Source organism: Ailuropoda melanoleuca, chromosome 1, assembly GCF_002007445.2.
Source record: "Ailuropoda melanoleuca isolate Jingjing chromosome 1, ASM200744v2, whole genome shotgun sequence".
NCBI classification, from domain to species: domain Eukaryota; kingdom Metazoa; phylum Chordata; class Mammalia; order Carnivora; family Ursidae; genus Ailuropoda; species Ailuropoda melanoleuca.
In genome coordinates, this window is record NC_048218.1 from 138,580,516 (window position 1) to 138,592,934 (window position 12,419).

The 12,419-nt window shown below is 38.5% G+C and overlaps 1 protein-coding gene across 11 annotated transcripts in view; it reads left to right on the forward strand.

The window, feature by feature from the left end:
• ADAM22 (ADAM metallopeptidase domain 22) overlaps positions 1 to 12,419 on the forward strand; it is a 215,519-nt gene that overhangs the window by 100,995 nt on the left and 102,105 nt on the right. For all 11 annotated transcript variants that reach the window (XM_034667309.1, XM_034667300.1, XM_034667303.1 and 8 more), the window contains exon 4: positions 4,527 to 4,590. In XM_034667309.1, coding sequence (XP_034523200.1) covers positions 4,527 to 4,590 — 64 coding nt within the window. The remainder of the gene's footprint in view (positions 1 to 4,526; positions 4,591 to 12,419) is intronic.

The window sequence follows — 12,419 nt, forward strand, 5'->3', positions numbered from 1 at the left end:
ATAAATTTGATTGAAATGATTTTGATTTAGAATTTGATTGAAAATGATTTTCACTTTCATCTTTCAAAATTCACGAGTTAGGATTCATACATCAGTTTTGAGTAAGCCATTAGTTAACATGCAGTAAATTCTGTCTTATCAATTTACAGTAAAATTAAAAATTTCTCAATGTTAAGGAGATACTCCTCCATTTTCCTACACTTGGAATTATTTAAGTAGATCCCTACTGAACAATAAACAATGACGATCTAAGGAAAAGAACTTAAGGTAATTTTGATTATCTCTACCTTAGGCAGCTTCAAGAAAATTTTCTTAGGTTCTAAGTAGATGGTAGTAAAGATTTTATGCTTCAGTAGAGGAAAATTGACATTTTAAATAGCAGGTTTTTCAGCCTAATAATTAAAATAACAATACTTAGCAGACTTCCACAATACTGCAAACAAACAAAACCCAATTGCCTGGGCTGTTTTTAGTTTAAATTACATGGAACCCTTTCCAACACTACTTGTAGGTATAGAGGCTTGATTGAAATAGCTGCATAATTCCTGAGCACAGGGTTTTCTTTGCTGTAATTACATTTGTGTGGTGACTCATACACTCCTAATTCCTAGATTTTATAATTCAAAGGAAAATATTCCCTTGAACTTTGCAAACCTGCAAGACTCAAAACTTGTTTTGTTATTTCTACTATCACTATGACTTCTCTTAATGATATTATACCTATTTGCTTTTGATCTCACTCATGCTAGCTCCGCTAATGGGGATTTACTCATGTGATGATGGAGAAATGATCCCACAGATACTCAGCATCAGGGATGGGCTGTTCTGGATCCTGGGACCTGAGCAGCAAAGTATTGGGGGCTTTCCCTCTGGTATTCCCCACTGGCACAACTCCGTTTCTCTCCAGGGTCTGCTCATTTTTGACTTTCTGCCTCTTTTTCCTTGAATGATTATTTTGTGAATTTACTTGATCAGATTCCCAAGAGGGAATAACAGTTGGTTCTGCTAATAAACACTGCATGTGTATGGCACTTTTCCTCCCCCACTCCTGGGAAGTTGAGGCTGATACAAGGTTGGGGGCCAGTCCTTCGCAAACATCTGGCTGGCACCTCTCCTGTGTAGCGTATGGCACTGGGTGAGATGTGGATGCTGGAACAATGGCATATTTTGCTCAAGGCAGATTTCTATCATGCAGCTTTACTTTTGTTAGAAGTCCTTTGAAATTTGTGAAATACTCTCTCATATCCCCATGAGAAGGGAGGGAGGGAGGGAGGGAGGAAAAGAAGGAAAGAAGGAAGAAAGGAAAGAAAGAAGGAAAGAAGGAAAAAAGGAAAGATGGACAAGAAAAGAAAGACAGCTGTTGGTTGGCTGCCCAATAGCTATTCTCTCCACCACCCTCCCTCCCCCCAACACTGTTCACTCTCTCTGAGTACTCATGATGTTCACGCAAGGCTCTGGAGAAGGAAAACTTGATTGTTAAAAGGCAAATGTCCCAGGCAGAGGATTTGTTTTGGTGAGGCCCAGTAAGGTAATTCTGGCAAAACATACTTGAGAAGATGGATGCAAGGGGCTTTCTGTGAAGAGTTTACTGATTCTTTCAAAGAAATACAGGGTTTTTCTCGGGATATTTTTATCTACATGAAATGCTTAGAATTGCAGTGGCCATGCTGGGGTCATGACAGGAGCCAATGAAGAGGACAGGTCACTCACCATATTGGTGGCAGAGCAGGAAGATGACCTTATGTCTGGTCACATCTGTGTGCTGAGCCACCACACGAGCTAACTCTGCAAATTGCCCCGATGTCTGGTGGGAAATCGCTTTGATGTAATAGGTAGTAACTCCCAGGTGTACTCCCAGGTGTACAAGCTAGCCCCCACAGACCAGATTATAGTCTTCAAGTCACATGGTTTGCTAAATTACTTTGAAGGGCATGATGAGAAGCAAGAAGGAAATGGGTAGGTTGGCATCCTTAGTATAGGGTGCAAGGTGGATGGAAGGATCCCTCCAGCTAAACCCGGGGTACGTGGTGTTCATAAGTTCTGCTTCTCGCTCTGCTGCATCTGCCTTCCCTGCTGATGATGTGGTTTCAAGGACCAGAGTGGAGCTTTGGGCAGGCTCCATAGGTGGAAAGCAGTTCAAGCTAACGACACCCATTTGCTGTTTCTGAGTTACACGGAGATGAGTAGGCTTGGTCGGGAGCTGTAAATTGCTGGTTAGCTTGCTGAACAGTCATGAATTCTATTTGTGTTTTTTGGGCAAAGAAAACATGGTGCAGAAATGGTGTCAGCAGTGCTTATTAACCAAAGCAGTTTTACCCCCGAGTCTATATTGGCAATGTCTGGAGACATTCTTGATGATCATGACTGGTGTGTCTGTGTGATGCTCTTGGCCCCTAGTAGGGAGAGTCCAGGGATGCTGCTAAACTCACTACAGTGTATAAGATACTCCCCAGGACAAAGAATCATCTGGCCCAAAGTGTCAGTCGTGTGGAAGTTGAGAAGCCCTCGGGGTCACCAGTAGGTGATTGAATTAAAACCTCATAAATAGTATTTATGTATAGTGTATCCTGGATATTTAGTATCTTCTGTATATTTATTATGTCATGAGCATTTATTACCCAGGTGCCTCATGAATATTAGATATTTGGTCACCCATCCCTTTCTATCGTTGAGTAATGCACACATGATCTTCTTAGTTATATTTTACACATCCTATGCATTCTGCCACATCTAACAACATTTTGTTTACTAGTTACTCATCTATATTTAAAACATCTTAGGAGTGTTTGCATATATTTTGTAAACTTCAAATTTATTCATCTAACAGATCTGGAGATTTGCAGAAGCAAATTCACATTACACCTGTCCTGGAATTTCTAATAAGAAATAAGATATAAAGGTCCTATAAATATAAATTATTTAAGCGACTTTTAGTTGTGTTTTCTGCATCTTGCAGCTTTGAGCATCCTAGCTGGTTCCCGCATAACATCAGTAGGAAAATGTATTCCAAGGATAAATGAAACAAGGAGTTAGACTATAACTATAGGTTTCCTAAATGGTAATGTAGGGATCAGATACTGTAGGAAATTGATTATTGTGCCTGCATTAATATAACACGTGCTTGATCATTCTGTTTGCCTTTCAAGCAACTGTAGGCATGGTGCTTATCATGGCAGACCTGTGAGCTCACATTAAAAGAGAGAGAGAGAGTGTATGTGTAAGAGCAGGGTGTGGGGGTGCAGGGAAGGACAGAGGGAGAGGGAGGGAAAGAATCTTAAGCAGGTTCCACACCCAGTGTGAGACCGATGCAGGGTTTGAGCTCATGACCTTGAGATCATCATTGGAGCCAAAATCAAGAGTTGGATGCCTAACCCACTGGGCCACCCAGTTGCCCCAGAAATTCATATTTTTTAAATGGTTGTTGGGATAATTTTGGCATAGTGACATTCAGAGCACTGTGAAACAGATTTTTTAGTTGGCTGAATATCTATTGACAGAGTAGATTTAGAAATTTATAGCTCTGGGGCTCAGTTGGTTAAGCATCTGCTTCGGCTCAGGTCCATTATCCCAGGGTCCTGGGATCGAGTCCCATGTTGGGCTCCCTGATTAGGGGGGAGCCTGCTTCTCCTTCTCCCTCTGCCCTTACACCCTGCTTGTTCTTTCTCTCTCTTTCTCTCTCCTGCTGTGCACTCTCTCTCTCAAATAAATAAATGAAGTCTTAAAGAAATTTATAGCTTCATAATTATTTTTATTTAATGATTTTAATTTTATTTATATTTTAGTGCTTTAAAAATCTTAAGACTTTAAGACTTTTATGGAAGTTGTGTCTTGAGGCACCACCTTTAGGGGAAATTTTTTCACATATATGAAATTAAAGGAAAGAATATTTAAGAAAATGTAAATCAACATTTTTAAATTGTACAAGAAGGTTGTTTAGGAGAGATTTCAAAAAGGATTATTTAAAAATGCTCAAAGCATATTCCTTCTCATTTCTTCAACCTTTCTTTGCTCCTTTTTAATGTTTCTATGACAGAAGGGAATATTTTGTTAGATTAAAATATCACACATTAAAAATAGTAAAGTATGGTAGCAAATCAGAACTATTTGATAAAAGCTGAAGTAAAATGGGAAGAATAAGATGTCTTGGAAATAATGGTGTGCTTAGGGTAGTTTCCTTGAACTGCTGAACTAGGTCAGTGGGATAAGCTCTGTTAAGCAAGGGGTGACAGGTGACTTAACCTCATACTTTTTTAGAAGTACTAGGATGTGTGTGTGTGTGTGAGAGAGAGAGAGAGAGAACGAGAGAGAGCGAGAGGAAGAGAGACCTATTAAGTTTTATTTTTGTTTGAAAAGTACTAAGAGGTGTGTGTATGTTTGCGAGAGAGAGAGAGAGAGAGACCTGTAAATTTTGTTTTTGTTTTGAAATATGAGCTAAAGAATCATAAAGCTGGTATGTGTAAAGTTGGCAATTTTCAGATGATTCACATTTTCAAGGTCCTCTTAATCATCGTTTTTGTTTGTTACAGCGATTTGCTGTCCTCTGAGTACATAGAGAGATACGTCGAACATGGGAAGACGGTGGAAGTTAAAGTAAGTAAAATTGTCTCCCTCTGGGGGAGATTTTTTGAGAATTTTTAAAATACTGATTCTGATTTCAATTTTCATTGATACTTCTAATGTACAGTCTTGGGGGTTTTATATTGAGAATTTTTCAAGAAAGCGTATCACCCACTTGTGAATAAAAACCTTCAGTTATCAGAGAAAGAATTGTTAGTATACTGTAGGAATTGTTGGAGTTCTGTTTTATGGGATTAATGTAGCACGAGTGGTTCTTTTTTAGAATATATCACAGAAAATGGTTTCTGAATTTGCCTTTAAGGTTAGTCCTAAGAACCAAGAGGTAAAATCTTGGGTCCAGAGTAGGTATATGACTTTGCATTCACTTGGAAAAGACGTTCCCCTGGTAAAATGGTAAATTTATTAGGTCTACAGGGAAGGCCCCGGGGGTTTTTAAGTTCCTGGTGAGAGAAATCGTAGGACGCTGGTTCTTGTCAGGTAAGCTCTGAAAAGGTGACTTGTAAATAAAAGCCTCTTCCAATTATAGGCATAGGAATGTGTATTTTTGTCCAGTCTACTGAGGATGTTATCTGAGGATATGTGAGACCAAATACCACCCAGGGGTTTCTATAGGCCCATTGTGTAGTATGTTTTAGCCGAGTGTTTATTTTCTTCTGAACAGTGTTCGGACTACCTGTTCTGTTTTATCAGAATTATAATGCCCTTTATATATATTTGCTTTCTTTTTCTGAATATAAATTTGATACAGACTCATTTTAGTAAAATTACAAGTAGAGAAAAGTGGGGAAAAAATGAAAAAATCACCCTTAAAGTCATCACTGAGGTAAACTTTGTTTTCCGTTTGTTGTATGTCCTTTTGTATTGTTTAGTCCTATGCACATATTTATATTTTAATTTTTTTTAGATAGTTGCTGTCATACATACCTGCACTGTAGTATCGTGCTTTTCAAGCAAGATTTCTATATCATGGGTAGACATCTCTGACAAAGACTTAAAATAAAATCCGCTGATTTTTACAAGTGAACTAATTATAATAATTATACCAATCCTTCCAGAAAGGAAGATGTTAAGATGGCTGATTGAGTGGTTGGTTGATTCATTTCACTGCCTTCATGCAGAAAGGGCATCTGGATTCTTCAGGGTATGACATAGGAGAATGGTGCCATTTTGTTGGAGTTAGAAAAAATGACCTAGATTTAGAATCTTTGGGCTTCTGTTCTCTTCCCTGTTTATTTAACTTCACTTCCCTATTTTGTATGATGCTTTTCTGAATGCAGAGTGTATCTTACTCCTTTGTTAAATTAAAGAGGAAAAGAAACAGGCAGTTCACTATTTCCATTTATGCCTGTCAGTGGAATAATGAAATGTGTATATGAGCATAGAGGGCAGACCTAGCAAAGAGCTATTTGCTGTTGCTACAGCAATATCCCTTTTCAGGAAACTCGTACTTCATCGAATAAGTTGACTCCACTCTGAGATCATTAGAACATGGGTGTATATAACACCTAGAGCTCTGACGTTCTGCATAATCTTTGCTGATTTTCTAGTCAGGGAATTGCATTTTCTTTGTTGATGGTTTGCCTAACCCCCCCAAGCCTATTAAACCAGGGAAATAATAAATCCAACCTTCATTCAAACCCTTGGGTCAGAAGACATTTCTCCCCTTAAGAAAACCACTTGGATCTCACCCATCACCTCCATTTGTTTCTAGTCCATTTAAACCTCTAACTCAAAACTCTCCTCTGGGTTTTTTCCAGGAACCACACTGAAAGCTCTGAATCTTGCCCCATCAATTCAGTTAGTAGAAGATTATTTTCCTGCTGGTTCCCTCATGTCTTGCCCTTTGTGCTTCACTCTTTGGGGTGTTTCTTTTTACATGGAATCGGTTAGTTCTCTTTTCTTTACTAATGACTCAGAATTTTCTTAGGCTTTTCTTTTCACTATACATTAAGAGCTAAAAGTGTAACATTTCCTATTTTTTTCTTTCCCTTCCTTCTACTTTTTCAAAAAAAATTTTTTTCTTACCTTCTGTATTAGTTTGCTAAGGCTGCCATGACAAAGTTCCACAGAGTGGCTTAAACAACAGAAATGTATTTTCTTACAGTTTTGGAGGCTAGAAGGCCAAGACTGAGGTGTTAGCTGGGTTGGTTTCCTCTGAGGCTTGTAGATGGTGCCTTCTCCTTATGCCTTTACGTGGTTTTCCCTCTGTGTGTGTCAGTGCTCTAATTTCTTCTTCTTTTTTATTTATTTGAGAGAGAAAGAGGGAGCGCCTGAGCGGGAAAGGGACAGAGGGAGAGGGAGCCCCAATATGGGGCTTAATCCCAGGACCCCAGGATCACCACCTGAGCCGAAGGCAGACGCCTGGCCAACTGAGCCACCTGGGAGCCCTCTAATTTCTTCTTCTTCTTCTTTTTTAAGATTTTATTTATTTATTGGACAGAGAGAGACACAGCGAGAGAGGGAACACCAGCAGGGGAAGTGGGAGAGGGAGAAGCAGGCTTCTCACTGAGCAGGGAGCCTGATGCGGGTCTCGATCCCAGGACCCTGGGATCATGACCTGAGCCGAAGGCAGACGCTTAACGACTAAGCCACCCAGGTGCCCCACTAATTTCTTCTTCTTAAACAGACCATTCCTCATGTTGGATTAGGGCCTACTCTAACAACCTCGTTTTAACTTAATTACTTCTTTAAAGACTGTATCTTCAAGTACAGTTACAGTCTGAGGAACTGGGGTGGTAGGAACTTCAACGTAAGAATTTCAGAGGAATAAAATTAAGCCCATAATGGCTTTCCTGAGAATGCTGAGTTTTGTTTTCTTTTTAAGATTATTTATTTTAGAGAGCGTGAGGGGGGGAGAGAGAGAGAGAGCGAGCACACGAGTGGGAGGGACAGAGGGAAAGGGGAGGAGAATCTCAAGCGGACTCCATGCTGAGAGCACAGAGCATGGAGCCCCACCCAGGGCTCGATCTCACGACCCTGAGATCATGATCTGAGCCTAAACCAAGAGTCCCACGCTGAACGGAATGCACCACCCTGGCGCCCCTTTTGTGTGTTTTTTTAAATTGGCTCTTCTTTTGGAAGGGAAATAAATAAAGAGTATATGAAATCAAGACAAAACTCTACTTTTATGATATGAAATCAAAATCGAAATCATTATGCCAAATCGGGGTTCCCGGGTGGCACAGTCCGTTAAGCATCTGACTCATGATTTCAGGTCAGGTTGAGATCTTGAGCCCTGTATGGTGCTCCCTGTTGGGCGAGGAGTCTTCTTGAGATTTCCTCTGCCCCTCACCCTGCTTGTGGTCTCTTTCTCTGTTTTTCTCTCAAATAAATAAATAAATAAAATCTTAAAAAAAAATCATTAGGCCAGATTTAAACAATGGCTAGACACCAATCTAGTAAATGACTCTGCTCAGGTGCCATGGAACCGTTATTTGTGAAACTCAGGTGCGATGCATTTATTTAAGGGTGTGAGTATGAATGTGGGAAAAGGAATACATTTGCATGAAAAAATATAAAATAGCTACTTTGGAGAATCTTTTAGATTGTGATTATTTTTTTCAAACCTCTTCTTAAATTATTTTTAAATTAAAAAATTTTTTAAAGTATATTATTTATTTGAGAGAGAGAGCATGCACAGGAGCAGGAGTGGAGGTGGGGTGGAGGGGGGCGGGAGAAACAGACTCCCCGCTGAGCAAGGAGCCCAGGACCCTGAGATGTGACCTGAGCTGAAGGCAGACGCTTAACTGACTGAGCCACCCAGGCACCCCAAAACCTTTTTAAATGGTAAAATATAGCACTGGCACAGAAATTGCTGAGGCGAATACCCTATAACCACTCTCCAATTCAAGAAATAGTGCTTGACCAGCTCTCCTGTGTGCTGCTTCCCAAACCCCAGCCCCTCCTCCTCCTCTTATACACCTGTAAATAGTATTGTGACTTTTATGGTTATAATTTCCTCATTTTGGTGTATTGTCTTATCACCTGAGCTTGTATCTCTGCAGTTTAATTTGCCTATTTGAAGTATTTTTAACGAGTTTTAAAAAGTCTCTTTTAATCTTTTGGTTTCCCCATATCTTTCTTTTTTTAGTCCCCCTTCCAATTTATATGTTGTTTCTTCAACAAATAAATTGTTTATCCTATGTGGATTCTCAGTCTGGATTTTGCTGTTGACTGCAATTTTATATTTAGAATAAAATGAAATCTATGTCCATGATCTTTCCTTAAGATAGTGATTTGTATTGGGATGCCTGGGTGACTCAGTCGGTTAAGCATCTGCCTGTGGCTCAGGTCATGATCCCAGGGTCCCTGGATCGAGTCCCACATCGGGCTCCTTGCTCATCAGGGAACCTGCTCTCCCTCTGCCTGCTGCTCCCCCTGCTTGTACACACTGTCTCTCTCTGACAAATAGATAAAATCTTAAAAAAAAAAAAAAAAGACGAAGAAGATAGTGACTTGTATTATCTGCAAGGACATTCTATGCCTTGTTGAAGGTAGTTTAATTCGAGTCAGATAGATACATCATCCTGATTTTAAAGTTCTATTAAAACCTTTTCTTCAAAGGTTACAAAGATAAAAGCTTTAGGCAGAAAAGAAAAAGATATTTTTGTTCCTTTAATAAGATATGTTAAACTCATCTTTCAGTTACATTTATTTCCAGTTCATTTAAAAATTAAATTCTAAATTTGCCCCTTAGTTTAGGAAGAACTTGTATGTGTTCGATATGAACTTTTAAAAGAGTTTTAACAGTAAGCTTCGACTGATCAGAATATCTTGGGAACAAAACCTTTTTATTTTGACTGTGATGAACTGTGGATCTAGATTCTTCAGACAAAGTGAACTGGGATTGATGAATAGCAGCAAGTAAGTCTAAACCATGCAGTTCGATGTTTTACTGTCAGCTAGCTTTTTTTTTTTTTTTTTTTGTCTTGAGGCTGAAAGCTGCCAGTCTTCAGCTTAATTGCCAGTGATAGAGGCTCTAGTTAATCAGCATTATAATACTAATAATGGTAACCACTGATATTTATTGCTCATGATGTGACAGGCATATGAATTTATATGTATTCAATGCTGAAAACGACCTGTGATTATAGATATAATTATTATGAAACTTGACAGGAAACTGAGGTATAGAAAGGTTATATAATTTGCGGAAGATAACAGTAAAAAGCAGTAGAGCCACAGTTAAAATCTAGGTTACTTAACCCCCGAGCTGACTCCTACACCACGTTACCTACCGTTTAGTCTATATTACGTAAGATAGGATAGCCATGAAAACGTAAATGTATTTTATTTAGACCTATTTTATACATACCTCATTCATTTTGGTCATATCTAACAATTAGTCTTTTACAGTCTTATCCTTAAGCTGAATTGGTGGTCTACTCAAAGGCCCTTTATGTATTTCTCTCAAATTTGGTTATGTGTTTGGGTAGTTTTTCAGTAATGTCAGTTGCTTTGGGCAAAATATGGAAGAGACACATTCAGTGCAAGGCCTGTTTTACTTTTCACATCTCAGGAAAATAGCCATAGTAAGAGTTTTAGAACATTAGGAAAGGAATGGCTAAATTCTTTATATCTACCAAGAATATGTATAGATGTGGGATGAGGCAAATTTCCTTTGGATGAAAAAGTAAAAATAGATATCTTGGTGGAGATATGGTTTATTATATTCATTACCAATGAAAGACCATGACCGGTCACCAGTATCATTTGTTCTAACAGTATTTTTTTTTTTTTGGTTAAACTTTGATGTCTTATGATAATAATAATCAAAAGTAATAGCTGATAAGTGTCTATTAGCTCAAATTATTTCTAATCTACTGAATGTGAGCACTCCCAGCTTGTCTTTGGCTCAAAATCCTAATCCTTGAGGATGGGTGTGTACAGAGATGCCCATTATACCCCATTGACTTTGACTGGCAATCAATTGGTTACTGCCTAGCATTTAAGTGAATTAAGTGCACTCAAGGATCATTGTCTCAAATTATGTCCATAGGGCCAGTAAAAGGATGGTAAGAAAGCAAAGGAGTGCGGATCAAGGTTGAAGTCTAGAAATAGGTAAAGAAATTGGAGAGAGTGCCAGGGGAGAAAGTGTCTCCTTGAGGGTGGGAGAAGTTATTGTGACTCCGGGGAAACTTTATCTTTAGTGGAATGGTGCTGTAATTTTCATTAAAGATATTTTCTAAGCAAATTAAAATGGCCACTGTTACTTCTGGAAATAGAATGTTGGTGAGGTTGATATAGAAGCAAGGAGAAAGACTGAGTTGTTGGGTTTTTGTTTTTTTTTTTTAAGATTTTATTTATTTGACAGAGACAGCCAGCGAGACAGGGAACACAAGCAGGGGGAGTGGGAGAGGAAGAAGCAGGCTCATAGAGGAGGAGCCTGATGTGGGGCTCGATCCCATAACGCCGGGATCACACCCTGAGCCGAAGGCAGATGCTTAATGGCTGCGCCACCCAGGCGCCCCATGGGTTGTTCTTTTTTTTTTTTTTTTTTTTTTTTTACTAAATGGTTTTTCTCCTGCTGTTCACATCCATCTTCCCTCCCTGGGGTTGAAGCTCCATGAAGGATTTCCAGCTTAGCCAGCAGGTGCCTGTGCTGCAGGCAGACTCTCCAGAGTCCTTTTGCACTCATTTTTCTAAGTCAGATTTCTAGCTCATTCTTCTTTCTTGAAAAAGAGATACCTTTTTTTTTCTTCTTATCCTGCCTTTATATTTTTGTTTTCTACAATGAATGTGTCACAGACAGGAAAAAAATTCTAGTGGAGAACAGCTTTAGGAGATCACTTAGAAAATATTAAATATGATGACTGTCAGGATAACAGAGACCTTCCTGGCTTATGCTAACTTTGTAGTTCCTAGAAGCCTGAACAGTATCCATAGAAAATCACTTGTTATCTTGAGTTGTATTCAAGCTTTCTCATGTCTCATTTTCTGATTTCTCCATGATGAACATAATGTTCAACACTTGAATAGTTTAAAAGTTGTACAATGTGTTGAACAAATAATATTTCTTAAGATATCTTTTAACTTACTTTGTTTGCAAAAACCACCCCTCAAGTAATCATATGGCGGTATAAAATATTATGGACTTCTTTCTTAAGTAAAAAATGTTCTCAGTTTGTCATTAGTGACAGAATTTAGTTTATTTAAAATATAAGTTATAGTTTAATGACTGCATTCTGCATTCTCTACTTTTTATAATGTTAAGACCTTGACATATCCTTTTATGACATGGAGATTTTTCTTGAATTCGTTGCATACAATTGAATAGTATATAAATGCTTGAACTATTTCTTTTTTGGCCATGGGAGCACAAAAATGGCTATTAAACTGCCAAAGTGTCATTATTCATATTTATTGCAGCAGAAAAGATGCACAAATGGGTTAATCTGCATTTGCTTATCCTGGATATCAGATTTCCTTATTGATTCTCAAAACTGTTTTATCATTCAGGACCTTGGTTCTTTCTATAGAAGCAAGAAGAGTAAGCGATTAAGAGGAAAAGGAAAACCAGGCGTGGGTGTGCAGTAAATTTTGCTACTTGCATTAGTACAGAGCCATCCGTGCCATTCCATAGGTGATGAGTGTTCTGAAATGGAGACTAGTGTTTTGTTTGTTTGTTTTTTTCAAATAGCTTTTAGGTAATCTCTTTATTTTGAGATTGTCTTTGACATGAAATGCAAGCAATGGCCAAGTAATCTATACAAAAGCTTTTTAAAATCTTTCTTTCTTTCTTTCTTTCTTTCTTTCTTTCTTTCTTTCTTTCTTTCTTTCTTTCTTTCTTTCCTTTTTTTTTTTTTTAGGAGAACTCACCAACAGCATTTCTCTTCCAAAAT